Source organism: Lissotriton vulgaris, chromosome 9, assembly GCF_964263255.1.
Source record: "Lissotriton vulgaris chromosome 9, aLisVul1.2, whole genome shotgun sequence".
Lineage (NCBI taxonomy): Eukaryota > Metazoa > Chordata > Amphibia > Caudata > Salamandridae > Lissotriton > Lissotriton vulgaris.
The window spans coordinates 356,171,180-356,193,689 of NC_141697.1; the positions used below are offsets into that span (position 1 = coordinate 356,171,180).

At 45.1% G+C, this 22,510-nt stretch overlaps 1 protein-coding gene across 2 annotated transcripts in view; it reads right to left on the bottom strand.

The window, feature by feature from the left end:
- The window catches only part of SERPINA10 (serpin family A member 10), a 218,944-nt gene that overhangs the window by 158,953 nt on the left and 37,481 nt on the right, over positions 1-22,510 (bottom strand). For both annotated transcript variants that reach the window (XM_086937725.1, XM_086937724.1), the window contains exon 3: positions 4,215-4,931. In XM_086937725.1, coding sequence (XP_086793851.1) covers positions 4,215-4,893 — 679 coding nt within the window. In that variant the 5' untranslated portion in view covers positions 4,894-4,931. The remainder of the gene's footprint in view (positions 1-4,214; positions 4,932-22,510) is intronic.

Below are 22,510 nucleotides of genomic sequence, written 5' to 3' on the forward strand. Positions count from 1 at the left end.
GGCACTACAGATTGCTAAGCGCAGAGTGACTATGGCTTGGGGATCGAGGAGAGCACCAGATGTCAAAGTATGGTTGAAAGACATGGCATATTGCCGGGATCAGCTGTCCTGTTATTACGTGGAACTGCCTGTCACCTCACGGCCACGTGATATCTGGGGCCCATACACAGCATATATATTGTCGAAACTTGATGATGATTGATACATAGCATAAACGTAAGGACCCACTGACGGGCAACGGAGTCCCTGGTTGGTTTTAGCTGTGCAATGCCCACTATAGAGTGGTGACTATAGTACTGATGTTCTTCTCATCCACATATGAATATCTTTTACAAGATAGTTAACCGTGGTCCCTCGTCTTCACCTCCATATGTCTGTGGCACAGTTTTTTTTACTCTTTGGTCTACCAACAAGAGTCTCTCCAGCACAGATCAGGCTTGAGTTTGGTGTTCCAAAACAGACCCTAGCAAGACACGGTGTGACAGTTATTTTATAGGACAAAGTAAGAAAAACAAAACCAGGAACCCTAAACTGGTATTTGTGGTTAGAACTACAACAGAAAAAAAACATCACCGGCAAATAAGTACCTACTAGCAAGCCTGACCACCCTGGACCTCCTCGAGCTTTGGAAAACATCTATAAGCCACTGCCTTCTCAAAAAAATAACAAAGAAAACAGTTAAGAGACAATCCTGGATTGATGACAAGGCAGCCCTATCCAGAAGATTGCACGGCTGGATGATCCTGAGCTCCTATACCTCTCCCGCTGCTCAAAAATACCTAGCCCTGGGGTTTGCCAAACCCATTAAAATGCAATTCCTGAAGTACTGACTTGGTCTGTTACCATGCATAAAGCACTATCCACATTGCCTAAAAAACCAATCCGATTCCATCTGTCGCCAGTGCAGCACAGAGCAAGAGGAAACGCTGCATCTGCAGGTGCAAAGAACTAACACAGGAACGAAAACAGCTCTTAAAGCCACTTTTAAACCAGAAAGGCATCCGCACACTGAGGCAGGCTGTGCTGGCATGCTTTGCACCAGGGAACACGCAGCTGAACTGCCGCCTGGTAAAAGATTTGTGAAAAGCAGAGAAGAGAATGCCACGAAATCAAGATGCCGACCACTGGGCGCTAACTTTGGACAGAACAACATTATAGTCATAAGGAACTGAGTTGGATGCTGCTAAACAACTATTTTTGTACAGATTTTACAGATTTTTAGCAAATTGTTTTATACTATTTTATTAAAATTGTAACTTATAAATGAAATGTCATGAAATACTGTGTAGCAATGGTTTTAAGTAACTATGCTAAATAAAATACTTACTTACTTACCGTTGAGGTTCCCTTTGGCAATTAGGTGGAGTGTATTAAATGTACCATTGATCTTTCGATGTAGCTGACATTTTCTGCATCATTATTCCTCTGCCATTGTGTTTGTTTTCTTGTTTACATTGTAATTTGTATTACTGCATGTTTGTTATGTGTAACTTTATGAGCACCATCTCTATATGTTTGGACTATGTTTTGATATATTTTCTGTTTCATAATAATTTATCTCCATAACAGGAAACCTTTTCTAAAACGTTTTTGTCTGTGGGTATCTTTATATATTCTCTTTATATATTCACTTGCAGCTTTTCTCTCTTAAGTCTTTCCTTTACTTTTCAAATTTTCTCATGTGTTATGATAAACTTTTTTAGGGTGGATATATACACTTTTCTTATGTACATTCCTCCCTGAACCATTGTAGCTTCTGCGTTGACTTCAATTAAGACATCTTACAGGCATTTGCTCGTTTGCGTTCCCTTCCACATCTGCTTTGGAGCAATGATATTCTGAGTTGAGCAATGATATTTACAGTTGTTTTGATATTGTTCAAGATTATTTCTGGGTTCACATTTTTTGTGCATCATTAACAAGATGGAGAATGTAATTTCACACTCAATAAAATATGAATACACTGATATAGTGCTCTTGCTTTCAAAACAATTTCCCTATGTTGTGCAAAAATAACACATGTTGAGTTTTGTTAAGTAGGCATCAGTTTGGACCTAGCAGCCATATTATTCAAGATGGAGGTCACCCTTGTCATCTTATCCTTCTCCCTGCACATCTCAGTATTTACTATTTCTACAGCACACTTTCAAGCAGAGTCCATGTCAGTATATTTCCATTATCATTCTTCATGCTGTTTTTGATGTACTTTTCCCCGGCTCAGTTACACATTTTAACCACATTTTAGGGTCCCTCTATTAGTGCACTCTACCCTATTCATTCAAAATACTTAGCTGTTGTTCATCTATCAAGTTTTCTCTACCATCTTCATATGGTATTAGCAAAGAGTGGGCAGAATAATTATTCATGCAGTGGGATAGTGGTTAGGTGTAAAGGCAATATGACTTTTAATATTCCTGTGTTCTGATTTGTTAATGAAATAATATTTTTGCTCACACCGTGCTAATGGTAATTTCATATGTAAAAATCATGTACAAAAACCTCTGTATTGTGGGTGGGGGCTTAGATGTTGCTGGGGATGCTGTCCGTTTATCTCCTGATTTTGCTGCCCATTTGTATTTTAGAACATTTTAAATTTTGAACTTCTCAGTATGTCCTATTTGTTAAGAGCCTCATAACACTGAATCTGTTTTGACTTACTTTTTAAAATATTGTAATACAATCCTTTAAGTATTCTGCTGATCTAGAACTCAATTTTTGAGTGACCCCATTTACGTATTGAATATTTTCTGCTATCTTTGATGTGTTGGGAAGTGCCTTAGCTTGGGGGACACATTGCCTCATTAAATTAGGGTTTAACACCATCTCCTAGTCAGCAAATTGTAGTAATACGGGTGAGGTAAATTTTGAGGTTCTGTGATACCAGAACGGTAGCTGTGATTAATTGTTTGAGATGTGTAAAAGACACAATTGATGGATAGAACGCTGGACAATGCAAACATTCACCCCAGTCACAAGGATCTGGGTTCAATACATCATTCATTTGTTTGCTGTAATTGTTTGAGATAGGCACTGATTCGGGCAGGTGAACTGCCACTAAAATACCTTGTTTAATGCCCCAGATGTTAATCTGGTTGCAGGCTTTGTCGAGCAGGAAATTACATCTTGTCTTTTTTGGTGACAAACACTCAAATTATAGGACAAAGTAATTTCAAGTGTGTGACCAACGTTTTGGATTGAGTTGTTCAATAGGAGCACAGCCACTAACAACATCTCCTCCATGATCCTGATGCTTGTTTGTTTTTGTCATTGACCAATAATATCTACATGCCCAAGAAAAAAATACATTTTGGCAGTGTTTTGGAACTGCTGGCCTTGATTTTAGCAACAATGTAGGAATTGCCACCAGGTATCGTTTAGGAGATGGCTAACCCATTCAATACATCGGCATTAAATAGGAATTGGATGGGTGCATCAAATGGATGTCATTCTGGTAGGAGTTTGTGGCAAATGTGACAATTTTGTTGGATGTGAAAACTTTAGCACAGCTACCTAACTTCTCCTGCTGCCTCACTTTTTCACCAAGTACAATGTTTTAGTCTGATCCAGAGATAATCTTACCTAGGATAGGAGTGGGTTTGATAGATCCATTTTAGAGACGGCCTAGTAGAGAGAAATTGTGTTTGTGTTTTAGGTCCAAAATTATGAGGGAGCATGTTGCTAATTGCATTCATCAGATTAATCAGGATGAATTAGATGTTCTGTGTCTGGAGTTTGGCAGAATGTTCCTAGTTAATCATTCCATATCAATTTACCATCGAGACTGAAGCCTTTAATCTAGTTTCCAGGCATTTATTTGTTGCACACATTTTTGCTGCCACTGATTGTTTTCTATTTCATGTGATCAGCGAATTGGGCCTACCTGGGTGTGAAGAGATAAATGTGCATGTATGTGCACTGTTTCCAAACACTTCATGCACATATCCACGCACTTTCCAGACAAGGGCAGCACTTTACCTATTCTATTTTCTTTTTCAAGACATTTTTTGTGCAGAAAGAGTCCTCTCCCTGGGGTACACAGTGGAAATGGGTTTGGAGATCTGATTTTCAGTGGAGTCCACCCACCACATGCAGGGGAATGCACAACCAATCACCGACTCACAATATTTACATTAAGCACGATTCAGGATTCCAGTGGTAAGACATACACAATTTACATAGTTACGTAGCATAATGCATATATTACAAAAAATTACCTTTAAACAGAATGTAATTGATCAGGATGCATTTAGTTTGTGGATCCAGGGAATCGTAGAGTTTAGATATTTTGCCTCCTGTCAGTTTGCTGATGTATTGGTTAACGATGTCCTTCGCGGTTGTGGAGTTTTGAAAATCAACGGGAAGGACTTCCATGTCAAAATACTGCTTGGACATGTTAAGGAAGGACTCTTTGATTGGGAATTCCTCATGAATGAAGGCAAAGTTTCCTTGGTCGAGCATTAGCTCTTGATTATTTGTAATGAGGGCTTTCATGTGCTTAAACAAAGTGGGCACCAGGTTGGGCTGATCTTTGTCTTGCAGGAGATGCAAATCCATGCTTTGGAGAATTTCATCACGTGTTGCACCCTTGGTCCCAAACAGGATGGAGGCTAGAGCAAAGGACACGCATAGAGGAGAGAAGAACACATTGTCATCATGCTCGTTTGCAATCAGTCGGTACAGATTGAAGCCAAAGTTATTGTTTTTGAGGGCGGCATTGCGTATGAGTAGTGCTCCTGGTAAGACCCCCTCTAGATGGTCCTTGGCAGGCATAAAGTGGTACTGTGCTGCAATTATGGGTGAGTGGTTCGTTTCTGGATCATGTTTGATGTCTGCTGACAAGTCAGCCACAGTATAAAGTCCCAATAGTATAAGACAGGAAACAGCAACTTTCATTGTTACTTTAGAAGGTCTGCAGTGCTTCTTTGCATAACCTGGAATAGTAAATCAGACGTGTGATGTCACAAATAAAACATTTTTCCCATTTTGAATATAGAGTGCAGAGCACCAGTAGGGTAACATAATTTGACGGGCCTCCCCTGCAAAGTACATGGAAGAGCCCCCATCCGGAGTCAGTCAGGAGCTCTCAGGCCAAGGTACTGTGCTGAGGTGGCCCCTCCACACCATGGGGTTCATGGAGGCCTATGTTACATCACTGCATAGCACTTCTGTTATATTTTCCTCGCATGTTTTTAAACCATAAAAGAAAACGTATATCATTTGAATATTGATCAGAAAGATAAATGGAGCCAAATTAAAGAAATTTGTGCTGGTGAAAAAACACATCAATTTTTGCCATTTTCTGCTTGTGTTACTGGGAATGAAGCAACTTGGATTTGAACCTGAGCAAGTATACAGCAATTTGATTTGGCACTACGGGCCTGATTTAGAAATTGGTGGATGGGTAACTGTCACAAACGTGACGGATATCCTGTCTACAATATTACAAGTGCCATAGGATGCAATGGACCACTAATACGGCGGACGGGATACCCAGCACTTTTGTGACAGAGTAACCCGTCATCCCAACTCTAAATCAGACCCTAAGTGTTGTATACCAAACATTGCACCAATAACACTATTAGTGCAGCACCATTATGCATTATTTTGGTGCTTTTGTAACAAGTAGCTGTGCAAACGACTATTGCCACAGCCAATTTTACTTAAATGTTTGTTCTTGCATCATGAGAAAGAGTAGAAAATAGTTCGTGTAACCATTGCTGTACATTCTTTTTTAACTTTATTTTGCTTATAACCAATATACAAATATCATAGATATTTAACAAAACAATGGATGACCCAGGAACATTTTCTTTGATACTAGTTTTGTCAAAGACTCTAGGTCATCCTTGAGTATGCTAATGTATGCATGATGTACAATCTGCCTTTTCCTGTGCCTCCTTTTCTGTAGCTTACTTTGTATACCCACCATGTCCATGGACGTCGATTCACCAAAATGCCAGAAGTAGCAGAAGTAAGCTCAGACAAACTGACATTCCCTCTTCTTACATCACAGGAAGTGACATCACATAGGCTTTGACGTTTATGACATCATGGAAAGTTATGTCCATGACCCTTGATCCTGGTAAAATTCCAGGAAGTGATATTCTTAAAGATGCACTATAAAGGCTAGACAAAATATTTTAAAAAATCTACAGAAGTTAAAACTCTGTTGGAATTCCACCCAAATATTAACTGAACTTCAGCAAACCAATCATAGGCTAGAGTCAGACCCATTATTAATGAGGCCTAGAGCCATAACATTGCTATGTGCAGCTATCACATTTCCAAGTACTGCCTCAAATGCCCCGAAAACAACGTCTATATGCTCCGACACACCCATTATATAGCTAGGTAGAGCAACACAGCAGCACAATCATTATTTAATGACTGACCTGGATGGTGCATGAGTCTGAGTTTCTTTCTCGGAACCAGCATGCACACATGCTTCAAAATGAGTCTGTGTTTCACCCTTAACAACTGAGTGTGTGTTTTGGAAATTGTGATGTTACAGCTATCAGAGTAGTAAGGAAAGCTGCGTTTAGGTAGGAATGTAACTTGGTACTTCATGTTCTATGCAGTTTCTTCTGCAGCATTTTCAGTGTTAATCTTTAGAATTTCTGGTTTCCATGCCAGGTCGGATCACACAGTGGTATCAGTAATTTGTAGCCCTGACCCTCAAGCTCAGATAGTTAACACAGACACAACAGTTAAATAGACTAAAAATATTGAACTCGAACCACAATGAGTTATTAAGCACTACACAAAACTGGCTAATACAATTTAACACAACTCCCAAATGTATTCATCCTATGTCGTTTTTTCACTATCTGCTTCCAAGAAAGGTGTCACAAGTGTATTGCTAGGAACTAACCTTTCTTCCTTTCAGCTGTGCAACACAACCGTTTAATTACATAGCAGTACAAGGAGCCACTGTCTACATAAGCTAACTGTTCTTATATGTGTCAATTAACTTTGAACTGCTGTACACTCAAAATGTATGAATTGTATTATTAAGAAATTCACTTGTGTTTTAGCTTCTATGCTACCCTACATATCATTTCATTGTAGCAGCTATTGTTGGCACACATAAGGAATGTCATTGCCGTCATCTATCACAGGTAGGTACCTCTCTCTGTTGCACACACCTCTATATGACATCAGACTGATTAAACAGATCTCAAATGCTAAACACTGGGCAGACATTTCTTGCTGGAAAACCCACAACAAAGAGAGACACATATGAGACACTAGGCTATTGGTTAAATGCTTCCTGCTTAAATTCTTGACCTATTTTTTCAGGACTGCTGCAATGTGGCTGAAAATGAATCTGAAAGCTAGACCTTGATCGCAGCAGAGGGGTTCCATCTCTCTCTCAGGTGATAACATTTTGGTATAGCAGTTAAAAAATATTAATCTGGCTGAATGCCGTATACAGTCCTGTGCTGATGCATTTACTTATATTATGTTCAGCACATTCCACAAGATTTGTAAAATAAACATCACTGACCAGAGTTCACTTTCCGATCCTGGTGTTACCTCTAAGATAGGGGGTCACAAGAGCAATCCCATGGGTAGCAAAAGACAAGTAAGGGTTGGCAGATGTGACCCCTGGTAACGGCTACTTTACGTCCATGACCATGTCATGGCAGATCAAGATTTGTTTCGGAATAACAAAAAGATCAATATACTCGGCTGTCTGGCAGTTTCTCCCCAGTGCAATTTTTTTTGTGTGCCAGGGACCGTCATAGTTCATGCTGCACTCCTGAGCAGGAAAAAATCAATGCTGGAAGGCATGTCCGACTTCTAGACAGAGCTTAGCTTCCTACGTCATGAGGTTGGCTGTTATTCTGAGGTTGGGCCTTACAGCAAGTTGCTTCTAATGGAATCAGCTAAGGCTCTGCCATCTCAAATTAAGCGGACATCCCACATGTAGGTAAGGTGAGGAAACTTTGAGAGGGACAATCAAGAAATTCAATAAAGGAATATTTCCCTATTCGGATTAATCTTTAAATGAGATACTCAGAACATTTACAGTGGCTTTGGGAGACACAGCTGTTGATAAAATAGCTATTTAAGGGGGACATTCTCAAGAATGTTTGATAATTACCGCAAAATTAGCTTAATGCAATTCTTCACGTCGCAGTTTATCTCTGGAAAATAACGCTGTGTTACGTTGTATTCTCAACACTGCAGTACCATGTGATAGGCTCATAATAACGCGTCAAATGTCTCCGATAAAGTCAACACAATGCCGCAAAAATGCGAAGCGCGAATGCAAAAAAAGGTGCAATGAGGCCAAACGTGATACAAAAATCTGTGAAAAACAGCGACAGGCCTGCAATTCCCACGCGTCATGCGGGAAATGCACTATAAAAGCAACAACAAAAAGGGAGAAAAAAAACTGCGTAGCACCATGGATGCACCTGGCCCAAGTGCAGAGGCCAACACGAACCCCACAAGCCGCACAGACCACCAGCAAGGAACCTCGTGGTCGGGGAAGGCCAAGGAGAAGATAAAGAGGCAGACAGGGTGCAGTCCGTGGGCAAACCAGATCAGCATCACAGAGGGGACAGAACACTACCATCTACTGAACGTGAATTTGACAAACGTGAATGTAGTCGGAGTGTCGAGGAGGTCTATGGAGGAGGTCAAGAGGTGCTGGCATGATGTGAAAAGCCAAACCAAGCACAAACCCACTGCCAACAGGAAGGCAGCAACGGCGACAGGAGGTGGGAGTCCGGCGCCACAGGAGGAGCTGGAGGTAATGGAGGCCACAGTCATCAGTGTGGAGACGGTGCAAGTTGCTTGGAGTACGGACACAGCTCGATAGGACCTGACACAACATCAACAGGGTGAGTAACGACCAGGGACTGGGGTGATGAGAGAGATGGGCACAATGGCACACATGCCCACCTATGTGTAGCACACTGCACACCACAATGCCCCAGGAACATTTTCCTGATCCCCGTGGCACACTGCAGCACACACACATAGCAGTAACAGCACCTCTGACGACAATGTGGTACAAAGTGCAACATCGACACTGCAGAACAGCGGACACAACTAGGTCCGCTCATGGGCAGAAACAGGCCAATCACATCTCACAAAGCAGGAAACTGTGAGATGGAAATGTACATGTACAACCTCACATCCGTCATGTAGTCCAAATGCCCACTGTCCCGCATTAAATATTCAGCACTTCCCAAACAGTCACAATGTACATTGTCATACCGTCTGCATGTAAACTAGAACAATGTGCCAACATACATGTCAACACAATGTGAACATGCACCTCCCTTTCACATTGCAGCGGGACAAACAACACCTCCAGCACAGCAGACCAGACAACTCAGCAGTGATGCAGGAGAGGACCAACACACCATCAACACTGATGCCCTACAAAAGTTCATGGAAATCTTAGGCAACCCACCCCCAGGAGCAGGGCAGCCAAGCTACATAGAGGAGACCCCAGCCCCTGCACAGACCACACAGCAGGAAGCCATCAGCCACTATGGCTGGCTCACAACACATTCCTGAGGCACACATTGCATTCTGCCAGGTGTTGGAATGCCAAAAGGAGGTGGCCGAACAGGTGTGGGTGGGGTCAGAGCTCATGGAAGCCGAACTAGATCACATATGTGGGTGTCTAATTCCCTTCGGGGGCCACCTACACCCCACAAAGGAGACCTACACTGCACATGCATTTTTCCTGTAATGAACCATGCCCAGAGCCCCAGAATTATCATTCACGCACCCACGCTGGACCTCTGTACGATGGCCCAGTCCACTTTATTTATGTATTCAGTGGGTGACGACAAAGCTACATGTCTAAAGTCTTACCCGCTGCCCGAGGTGACATGGTTGCGTCCGCTCTTCACAGCACAATGTAATGTTGTAGGGCCCGGGACCCTCATGCATACATTATGACCACATGGACACAAGCAGATAGTTTGTGGAACTGGCTATGGGCACGTTTATTGGCAGGGTCACATGAGCAGTGACACCTGTGCTGGATGTGTATAGGGTGAGTGTAAGCCAGCCCATATGAAGTAGTTGCTGCTAGCAACAACTTGAACAGAAAACAGCAGCATTACAGAGACAACTGCGGAGCATCATGGTGGTAGCAGGAGCAAGTACAGAGGTCGCCCAATATGTAAACAGAAGTGACCGTGAGTTGCAGTGCACTGAGGTTGGGGGCGCTAGAGCTGAGCATACTCATGTGAAGAAAATATCTAGGGTTGAGTCCCTTTGGGATATTCCTGCTGCAGCTGCAGTGGGGTGTGTTACACCTGCATCATCTTCCTCCTCATTGTCCCAGTTCTCCCACACAGCCTGAGGTGACATTGCTGCGTGAGCTCTCCACAGTATACAACTCAATCAGAAATGATCTATGAGTTGTGGTGCTCTGAGTTCTGAGCAGGGTATCAGGCAGATGATGGCATCCACGATATGTGTGAGCAACTCCGTTAGTCTGCCAGTACGGCTGGTTTGACTCTGGCAGTTGGTGTTTGGAGGTCATTCTGGCAGTGGTGGTGTGTGCCTCCTGCAATGATGCGACGTCCGGGCCGGTCAGGACTCAATTTTATGTGTGAGCCCTGGTGGACTGCAGTTGAGGCTGGAGACAGCGTACAGCGCAGAGCCACAGACACATGGCGTTGATTACCCCAAGGCCATTGTCTCAGAGGCCATCCAATATATCATCAGACAGGGTCCCTGACTTGAGCTGCACAGAGTTAGTGGCCCTGGATGCACTGCGGCCAGCACAGGCACACTGCAACAGGACGGTGACTTGCGGTGCACTGAGATAGGGCCATGCGGACTTAGTGGGTCCTCATTGATGTCGAAGGGGAATGTGGCAGACGGTTGCAGGGGAACAGTGGAAGGTGTCCTCCAGGGCATAATGTAGAGGGTAGAAGCCATACAGAAGCAGCAAATTGAGGAGTGGAATGCTACATGAGGATCAAGACAACCCTCAGTCCGTAGAATCAGACGCCACCAAATTTCAACCAGAGAGTGTCCATGAATGTTGGGAAATAGACTTAGTGGCACCAGAGCTAAGAGGGGATACAGTCTGCGATGAGGCTGAGACAATGATATGAACTCCAGTGCTGAATCAAGACCCAGTCCAAATGTGTGACCTACTCGAGAGCAATGTGGCCTGAGGGCAGTGGTCCACGAGGGCCCAAACACGTGTGGTTGGAATGCTATACACAAACTTGGTGGCACCACATTGAAGGGAGTAAAGTGATATAAACTCTGCCATGAAAATTGTCCTCCGCCATAGTGTAATCAAGACTCGGTTCCAAATGTGTGACTTACTTGTCCGCTGTGTATGCCGGTGGAGTAGGTCAACGAGAACTGAGACCTGTGGGCCTGAAGGATTGAAGGCACCACCGCTCATGGGGACGGCGTCAGCCTTGTGGCGGGGTGAGAGGTGCCGTCCTGACAGAGAGTTAGGCATTCCGGAAGAAAACCATGCCCAGAGCTACATGTTTTTTATTCACACCCCTACGTTGGCCTGGCGTACTCCGGTCCAGCCCACTTTCCTCACGCTTACAGGGGGGGAACGTCACAAGCTACATTTCCGCGAACTTACCCACTGACTGGGGTGACATGGTTGTGTCCACTGTCCACTACACTCCATACACCAGCGATGTATGTCAACATGGATATGTGTGTGGTGTGCATAGTGCAGTTTGGCCATCACATCCATGCCACATGTGGCATTGTGTACATTCTAATTCATGGGTCACTTACCTCCTTTGCACATGCCTGGTTTCCACCTCTCCCCAAAATCTGCTATTGTGTGGCTGAGGTGCCATGCCGCTGATGGCTTATGCACATGGCTGGCCCTGGTTCCCACAGTAAGTTGTGCTATCGTGTCTGATGGGTGGGCCTGTTGTTTCGCATATTGTATGTGAGTTTGTAACGTGTGCATTGCCAGAGTTGTGATTGCATGTTTGTAGAGTTGAGGTGTGAGGTATGTTTTTTTGGTTCTTGACAATGAGGAGTGCATTTCCATGGGTGCCATCCTGGTAGTGCTGGTTGATGATGGACTGTCGGTAGATGTAGGAATCATGCACACTGTCTGGGTAGTTGGCGACGATGTTGGTGCAAATTCCCTGGTGGTCCACTGTTGCCTGCACATTGATGGAATGCATGTGGTTTCTGTTGCGGTAATTGTGTGCAGTGTTGCCAGGGGGCACAAGTAGGACGTGTACCCAATCAATTGCCCCCTAACACGTGGGGGAAGCCAGCCATGGGGTAGATGCCTTGCTTTGTCTCCAGTTGTTCCTGGGCAGTGTGGGGGAAGTATAGGTAGCTTGGTACTAAGCTGAAAATGACATACAATACAGTTGTGGGGAACTTGGATTGGGCTGGCTGTGAGACTTCTCTGACTCTGGTGAGTGTTGGTTGGAAGGTACCAGAGGTCAACAGGTACAGCACAGCCAGCAGCTTTGTCTGAGGTGGGATGTTGGTTGTCCGCTGTGCTGGTACCGTCAGCTTGTGGGCAGTGATGTTCAAGATATAGAGGATAGTTGTCCTTTTGAACCTGTAGTGAGCGCTGACATTCTCTGATGTTGAGTCTGTGAGGCTGGTGCATTTCCTGAAGGTCCACTGTCTTTGTCTGGGCTGCCTCTGTGGTGGTCGGGGGGGGAGGGGCGGGGCGGTCCGCGGGGGGCGGGTGTCCTGGGGGTGGTGACTGTGGGTGTTGTGGCCCTGTTGGTGCTCTGAGCTGCATGTTTATTAGCTCCATGGCATCTCTTGTTCTTCTGGTGTGGCTCTGGGCTGGGCTCCCTTTTCTGGTGCAGGCTGTCATCGGACTTTACACCAGGTCGGAGCAGGTGTTAATTTCCTGCTGCTAACGCGCCTTATCGCCTGTTTTGTGTTCTTATCGCCGATCTGGCTGGTCATTGCGAATGTTGTGGAGTGGTGTTTCCGAAAGTCTACTGTGCATCTCATTACGTTAGTTTCCGGGGTCATCTGCGGTGATGATTTTAGCGACTGCTATTGCAGGTAAACTGGTGATATGGGCTGTTAGCACCAGCTTGAGAATGGGGCAATACATTTATCGCAACTTTGTTGTGGTTAGGATTAAGATATGACATAGACTAAATGTTAGAATTGTCTGCATCCACCTAAACAATCCCTCGCAAATAGCTTCAGCCTTAACTGGCTCTGTGCAGATGAAGCAAATTCTAAGTGAATCAATCTCTTAAGGAATACCACACATGCATCAGAATTGGCATATATGTGTAGCCACAATATCCTTCTTTTAAGATCCACACACTGACTCCGGGGTCCCATGTAAGCACTCCCAACTTGCCTTCCAAGAATGCTGAGCTGACTTCACAGACAGTGACACACCTTCCTGGTTGCTAGTTGTCTTGTTTCCTTCATATTTACAATATTGTATCAGTGTGATGGAAGCTACCATTTCAGTGTGTGTGTGTGTGCGTGTGTGTGTATGTATGAGAGAGAGAGAGAGAGAGAGAGAGAGAGTTGCAGCATGTTCTGTCTTTATGCTGTCTCCTATAGTGAGAAAGTAAATAAAATACTTGCCTCCTGTATGAGATCGTTTAATGTGTAATGACTCTGTGTACTTTTGAGATGTAATATACTTTGCAGATTGTATTGTAGTGTAATTGCCTTTATATAGTGCTTACTAACCCTGATGAGAAGTCAAAGCACTTTTTGTCAAGTAGCATTTACTCGGGATGTCAGTTATTTGGTTTGAGGAGGATAGTGGGGAATAGAAGAGTGAAAAAGGTTTGCATTTATATAGCACTTGCTACCCTTGATTGGGTGTTGAAGCGCTTTTTTGGCGAGTAGCATGCTCCTCTGGAACCCATACACTGTTAGTGGTAAATTATTACAGTGAAGTGCATATTGCAATGCAAGTATTCTTTTAGAGGTGGAATGAAACACAAAACAGACAAAAACATGAGAGAAGAGATAAATACTCACCAGGGGGTAACTTTCTCCCCTTCTTTTCAATCTCTACATTCTTCCCCTTATCTTAGCTCTTCATAAACTGGACGTCACCATTTTCAACTACGCTGATGATCTTCAGCTTATATTTAATATCTCATCTTCTTCTTCTTCTATTCTCAACTTTCAATCTGTTATGACCTTTATCAGCGACTGGATGAGCACGAACCATCTCAAGCTCAATCCAGATAAGACAGAGCTGGTCCTTACTGGTGGTACTCCTAGTCCCTGGTCCTCTACTTCTGGTCCCCTTCTCTTGACTCTCCTTCCTCCCCTTCTCACACTGGTAAAAGTTTAGGCATCAAAGTCAGCAATGACATTTCTATGCATCAGGAAGTTAGTGCGGTGGTGTCCTCATGTTTTCTTAATTTGCATATTAATCGCAAGATATCCCATTTTTTTCTATTGAGGCGCTTAAATCGATCTTGCTAGCTATGGTTATCTCGCGTCTTGATTACGCGAATGCTCTGTATGTCGGTATACCCGCCTACGAGCTTTGTCGTCTTCAACTCATTCAAAATGCTAGTGTTTAAGCTTCCTAAATCCCATCACATTACTTCCCTTCTTAAATCCCTCCACTGGTTACCCCTCACTGAATGTTCTTTGTTTAAACTTGGCTGTTTGATCTTTAAGGCATTAGCTGGATCCTCCCCATCATTTGTGTCCATCAAACTTAAGCCTTACATTCCCAATCGTGATCTTCGTTCCTCCACTAAAAACCTATTGCATGTGCCCCGCTTTAAAAGGAAGAAACATGGTGGTCGGTGTTTTTCCTATTTGGCCCCTGCTTTTTGGGACTCCTTACCGCTTACTATCAGAACCGCAGCTTATTATATAGAGTTCCGCAAACTGTTGAAAACATGGCTGTTTTCACAAGCCTTTGCTGAGTGAGTAGTTCTTCCTTTACATCTGTCCTTAGCGCCAAGAAACTGCCTGGTCATTGTGCGCTCAATACATTCCTTTCAACTTCAACTTCAACTAAAGTTTACTCTGAGTACTCAACTTAAGAGAATAGCGACCCCTTCAACCTGAGCTGGTGCAGAAATTTGCTGCTCTAAAAAAGGTCTCACCACTCTTTCCCTCAAACTATAGACCAATAAGTCTAAAAACGTCAGTCGGAAAATCTTGGCCTGTGTGTTGCTGGACCGTCTACAGAAATGGATGGAAGAAAATAAATCCTCAGTACCTTCCAAGCAGGCTTTAGGGAAAAGTTGTGCACTACAGATCAAACCTTCAAGCTCCAACTTCTACATTGGAAAACGGTGATTTTAGAGGGTTGAAGCCCTTATTTATTTTTCATGGACTTAAAATCTGCTTTTGATTTGGTTCCTTGAGGCAAATTGTGGGGGGCGTTAAGTGATCTGGGGGTTCCAATCTATTTATGCCTCCCCTTAAAGCAGCTCCATTAAGGCAATTATGCCACCATTAGATTTGGCAAGCATGGAGAACTAACTGCCACAGATAGTGGTGTCCGACAAGGTTGTGATCTTGCACCCACCCTCTTTTGTCTATTTATCAACGCACTTGTCAAGACACTAAATGAAGGGAAGAACATTGATGCACCCAAGTTAGCGACCAGGAAAGTGCCAATAATGATGTTGGCGAACGATGCTCTTCTGCTTTCTAAACCACCGATGGGTGTACAGAGGATCCCTAACAGTTGTAATGCCTTTTGTAAATGCATGGAGCTTGAAATTAATACCCAGAAGACAACATTTATAGTCTTCAACTCAGGCAGCTCAACTTGACCAAAGCCTTGCCTACATGGGATTCTGCTGTAGAGGGTGGTGGTTTTTTAGTATCTTGGGGTTGCTTTACCTGAAAAAATGTACTGGGGAGCCCAAATTAACCCCTTCGCTGCTGATGACGAGCTCAGCTCGTCATCACCCACGGGTGGCGTGTGCTGATGACGAGCTGAGCTCGTCATGTAAAGCGGGATAATGAAAAACGCCGCACAGCGCAAAAATCGCCGCAGCAGCGATGCGGTTAATAAAGCTAGCCTAAAGCTAGCGCAGATCATGGGGGTTTGACAAAGTTATTTAGGAACTCCACCCATAAACCAATCTGCTTGTTAGAATCTATAAAGTGCAAGCAAGGGGTGCCCTCTGTATGGGGCTCTCAAATTTGAAGCATTGTTCACCACAATGCATTACTGAGATCGAGAACGTCTTTGTTAGACAGTTATTTGGCCTCCCCCTAAGTTCCCCCTCACACCGCTTCGTTTGGATATTGGGCTAAGACTAATTGCAGATGAAATTGCCCTCAGACCCCTTACATTCTGGTGCCATTTATGGGCTATCCCGGAATTGGCTGATTATAGGGCAGAGCTAAGGGAGGATCTGAGCCTACATGGTGTGGGAAAATTACCTTGGTATGCACATGTCAGGGACACACTTTTGGCCATGGGTAGAGCAAGCCATTGGAATAATGAATGCAGAGGCTTCCTGTCCCACAATTTCCAGGAAGGAACTGGCTTGGAGCTTTAGGGAGAGTACATTTGCACAGCTACAGGGGAGCCAAGCAACAGGCTCAATAACTGTGGTGTTCCCGAGAATTTAAGACCAGTGTAGCTTTTAGCTTATCTTGGATGACATTCAACTTGCCCTAACTAGGCAGTTATAGTTGCAATTCAGGCACGGGATCCTCCCGTTGCATGTCTTCACTAACAAATGGTCTGGCACAATTTCTTTAGGTTGCCTGTCATGTACACAGAATACCAAGTGCTCTTTTTCTGCCCTGGTTACAGGAAGGCTCGAAATCGCTGGTTGCTTCAGCTATACAGGAACCTAGGCACACAGCACTGCGTAAAGGCTTTCAGACTGCTGATATAAAACACACAATTGCCTATTGTATTCATGGTGTCAGGTTTTTCATTTTCCATGTGGTGTCTAGGCAAAAATGTTTCTGAATGCCAATTTATAGGTTTAAGATGCAAATATAGCGATGTTTTTACTGGATTCGTTTCATTTTATCTATCTCCATTTTCTGATTTTTTTTAAGTCCCTTTTTAATGTTTGTTTTATGCCACATATTTGTTTTTATTAACATTATAGATTTGCATTTATTGTTGTATAACGTATGGGACACAGGCTCAAAACAACAGTATCTATAAATGTGGTTGTGGGGGTTGGGCCCTCTGCGCTTCAGGATTTTCTTTACTGTTTTAATGAAATGCTGTTAAGAATATTAACTTTAGTGGTCTATTGACCTAATAAAAATTCTTTGAATTGAATTGAATTGAAAACACAAATACCTTTATATTAGCACACAATTAAAGTGATAAGTGTAAAAATCAGTGGCAGGAAAATGTAGCTTTAAGAGACTATAGCATAGACATATTTTATGGTGCATCGTGCGAAATTACAGACAGTCAAGGGTTCAAGGGAAACGTGGAAAATGAAAAGTGAATCGAAGAGCAGAATGAATTGCAAGCTTCCCCGGCGCACAAGTCTTATGTGAATTGCAAGCAGCAATGCATGCTTCCTTCTATACCCTGAGGAAATAAGCACTAGGGGGCAGATTTATGTTGGTAATGCGCCACGTTTGCGTCACGCATCTGTGGCATAAACGTGGCGCATCCCTACGACCCATTTACAACGTGACGCATCTAAGCAGATGCGTCACGTTGTAAAGCCCTGCGCCACTTGTGGGCGTTCCGGCGCAGGGTGGGCGTTCCGGGGCAGGTGGGCCTCGCAAAAGTGGCTGAGTGAAATCAATAAGATTTCACTCAGTCACTTTCAGGCCAATGCTGCGTCAAAACCCTGCGCCTGCTTGAAGCAGGCGTAAGGCTTGACGCAGCATTGGACAGATAGGGCACCCCCGATCCTTGCTGGAGCTGCGTCGCGCTTGGGGATGCGCCAGTTATCATAAATCTGCCCCATGGAGTGCAAACCTCCGGTTCACGAATAGACGTTCTTTGTGTGATGTTACAGCACCTTTGCCCTAGTGGTGGCTTCATGTTATTCTTACACATTTATGAGTATTCATTGCTTTTTAACTCTGCTCCACTCACATTACATACATATTCGCAGATAATGCATACATTTTATATGCACATTGACCCGGCGGACATTAACTCTTTTCATCACTCTGGAAGGTTTCGAGGCTGGGGTAGCCATGCCTGATGGAAATATGTGATGATGAGGCTACTCACATTCTGTTGTTACTTGTTGCCTTTCCCTGAATAACTCTCATGTACATGGCCAAAATATGTTGCTGACTACCTGGGAAATGACACTCGAAAGGGAAAGGAATCATATTAATTTTCTAATATAACGTTAAGTCTCAGGGCATCACATATTAGATCACAATATGCAAAGACTTGCTCTAAGGTGGTGATGGCACCTGAAAAGTAAGCACAGGAAAACCTCGAGGGTGAATAGTGTTAGGGTCCGTTGCTGAAGGTCTATAGCTGTGCAATTCTGTATTGCTTTGCTTTTGATAGGAGCACTGTTTCTCTGTAAGAACCCAGTCGAAAGCCCTGCATTAGACAGTGTACCGATTAAAACCATGTTGAATGCAGCCCTACCAGATACAGGTTAGTGAGTCAGGTAAATGGGGTGTAACCATTAATAGGGTACCGGCTCTAAACTGCCTCTTTGGGGGCAGAGGTTGCAGCACATACAGCTTATGTTTCAATATGTTCCCTCAGTACATTTCTTTGAATTGAAAAGTGCTGACTTAAGGATTCCAACTCTGTGACCACCTTCATCCTCACTGATCCTTTAAGGCACTTTAAGGCAATCGGCACTTTCATTTTTGGTAAATGTTTGCATAAGAAGCTTTCATAGGTATTGCTGAGCAATATCACAGCTGCCAGACTTCCACCATCTTACTAGTGCAATCAGCAGGTGCTGTTGCACATACACACTGCTTGCATTCAGTCTGCTCATTGAGGTAGAGAGATGTGCGGTCATGGTTGTCTCGTTGTAAAGCAGCTAATAGAAAAGTAGCTTAAGGCTTCTTCGCAGGTATTGGCTAAGAAACCTGTACTTTCAGTTGCTCAATAATACTCCGGATTCATCCCTGTGTTCCAAGTCTTTCACTACATCCGACAATAACCCAAGTAAACAACATTCGCATGGCCAATAGATGAGGCTTTTTCTCATAGCAAGTGTTTGGTAATAGTTGGGCATTTATGCTGGGCGCTTATGTCTGGGTTGTGCCTTACTGTTCTAGAAAGCAAATCCCATAATGAAGCGAAATTATTGGCTACAAAACTATAAAAGCTGGGGTAGGGTCCCTCTGAAAAACCTGGCTAAGATGTACCCTCAAAGAAGAGTCTTATGAAAAGGAACCAAAGGATGAAGTTTGTGTTTTAGGTAGTTGAATAAACTTGTATATATGTAGCAAAATATTGTATGCAAAAACAACAGGTGATGGACCGAATGTGGATCAATGTCACACACTCACCCAAGTCCAAAGATCTGGGCCCAAATCCATCGTTTTTTTGCACTCCACACCACCCTGGGTTAGACAATGGCGATATGCAAATCAGCTCTGACCCTGTGCCCCATGGGAACAGTCCAGTCCGAACTACAAAAGCCATGTCCTTCCCGGAACGGAATCAAGCATCCGAGGACCGGACCGGTTTCGAGGTAACACCTCTCATCAGCCCGGCTAGCTTGACTCCAGTGGTGTGGAGTGCCTGGGACCCACGTCTGGGCATCCCCAGCACACTTAGGGCGGAATATGCAAAAACAACAGGTGATGGACCGAATGTGGATCAATGTCACACACTCACCCCAGTCCAAAGATCTGGGCCCAAATCCATCGTTTTTTTGCACTCCACACCACCCTGGGTTAGACAATGGCGATATGCAAATCAGCTCTGACCCTGTGCCCCATGGGAACAGTCCAGTCCGAACTACAAAAGCCATGTCCTTCCCGGAACGGAATCAAGCATCCGAGGACCGGACCGGTTTCGAGGTAACACCTCTCATCAGCCCGGCTAGCTTGACTCCAGTGGTGTGGAGTGCCTGGGACCCACGTCTGGGCATCCCCAGCGCACTTAGGGCGGAATATGCAAAAACAACAGGTGATGGACCGAATGTGGATCAATGTCACACACTCACCCCAGTCCAAAGATCTGGGCCCAAATCCATCGTTTTTTTGCACTCCACACCACCCTGGGTTAGACAATGGCGATATGCAAATCAGCTCTGACCCTGTGCCCCATGGGAACAGTCCAGTCCGAACTACAAAAGCCATGTCCTTCCCGGAACGGAATCAAGCATCCGAGGACCGGACCGGTTTCGAGGTAACACCTCTCATCAGCCCGGCTAGCTTGACTCCAGTGGTGTGGAGTGCCTGGGACCCACGTCTGGGCATCCCCAGCGCACTTAGGGCGGAATATGCAAAAACAACAGGTGATGGACCGAATGTGGATCAATGTCACACACTCACCCCAGTCCAAAGATCTGGGCCCAAATCCATCGTTTTTTTGCACTCCACACCACCCTGGGTTAGACAATGGCGATATGCAAATCAGCTCTGACCCTGTGCCCCATGGGAACAGTCCAGTCCGAACTACAAAAGCCATGTCCTTCCCGGAACGGAATCAAGCATCCGAGGACCGGACCGGTTTCGAGGTAACACCTCTCATCAGCCCGGCTAGCTTGACTCCAGTGGTGTGGAGTGCCTGGGACCCACGTCTGGGCATCCCCAGCGCACTTAGGGCGGAATATGCAAAAACAACAGGTGATGGACCGAATGTGGATCAATGTCACACACTCACCCCAGTCCAAAGATCTGGGCCCAAATCCATCGTTTTTTTGCACTCCACACCACCCTGGGTTAGACAATGGCGATATGCAAATCAGCTCTGACCCTGTGCCCCATGGGAACAGTCCAGTCCGAACTACAAAAGCCATGTCCTTCCCGGAACGGAATCAAGCATCCGAGGACCGGACCGGTTTCGAGGTAACACCTCTCATCAGCCCGGCTAGCTTGACTCCAGTGGTGTGGAGTGCCTGGGACCCACGTCTGGGCATCCCCAGCGCACTTAGGGCGGAATATGCAAAAACAACAGGTGATGGACCGAATGTGGATCAATGTCACACACTCACCCCAGTCCAAAGATCTGGGCCCAAATCCATCGTTTTTTTGCACTCCACACCACCCTGGGTTAGACAATGGCGATATGCAAATCAGCTCTGACCCTGTGCCCCATGGGAACAGTCCAGTCCGAACTACAAAAGCCATGTCCTTCCCGGAACGGAATCAAGCATCCGAGGACCGGACCGGTTTCGAGGTAACACCTCTCATCAGCCCGGCTAGCTTGACTCCAGTGGTGTGGAGTGCCTGGGACCCACGTCTGGGCATCCCCAGCGCACTTAGGGCGGAATATGCAAAAACAACAGGTGATGGACCGAATGTGGATCAATGTCACACACTCACCCCAGTCCAAAGATCTGGGCCCAAATCCATCGTTTTTTTGCACTCCACACCACCCTGGGTTAGACAATGGCGATATGCAAATCAGCTCTGACCCTGTGCCCCATGGGAACAGTCCAGTCCGAACTACAAAAGCCATGTCCTTCCCGGAACGGAATCAAGCATCCGAGGACCGGACCGGTTTCGAGGTAACACCTCTCATCAGCCCGGCTAGCTTGACTCCAGTGGTGTGGAGTGCCTGGGACCCACGTCTGGGCATCCCCAGCGCACTTAGGGCGGAATATGCAAAAACAACAGGTGATGGACCGAATGTGGATCAATGTCACACACTCACCCCAGTCCAAAGATCTGGGCCCAAATCCATCGTTTTTTTGCACTCCACACCACCCTGGGTTAGACAATGGCGATATGCAAATCAGCTCTGACACTGTGCCCCATGGGAACAGTCCAGTCCGAACTACAAAAGCCATGTCCTTCCCGGAACGGAATCAAGCATCCGAGGACCGGACCGGTTTCGAGGTAACACCTCTCATCAGCCCGGCTAGCTTGACTCCAGTGGTGTGGAGTGCCTGGGACCCACGTCTGGGCATCCCCAGCGCACTTAGGGCGGAATATGCAAAAACAACAGGTGATGGACCGAATGTGGATCAATGTCACACACTCACCCCAGTCCAAAGATCTGGGCCCAAATCCATCGTTTTTTTGCACTCCACACCACCCTGGGTTAGACAATGGCGATATGCAAATCAGCTCTGACCCTGTGCCCCATGGGAACAGTCCAGTCCGAACTACAAAAGCCATGTCCTTCCCGGAACGGAATCAAGCATCCGAGGACCGGACCGGTTTCGAGGTAACACCTCTCATCAGCCCGGCTAGCTTGACTCCAGTGGTGTGGAGTGCCTGGGACCCATGTCTGGGCATCCCCAGCGCACTAAGGGCGGAATATGCAAAAACAACAGGTGATGGACCGAATGTGGATCAATGTCACACACTCACCCCAGTCCAAAGATCTGGGCCCAAATCCATCGTTTTTTTGCACTCCACACCACCCTGGGTTAGACAATGGCGATATGCAAATCAGCTCTGACCCTGTGCCCCATGGGAACAGTCCAGTCCGAACTAC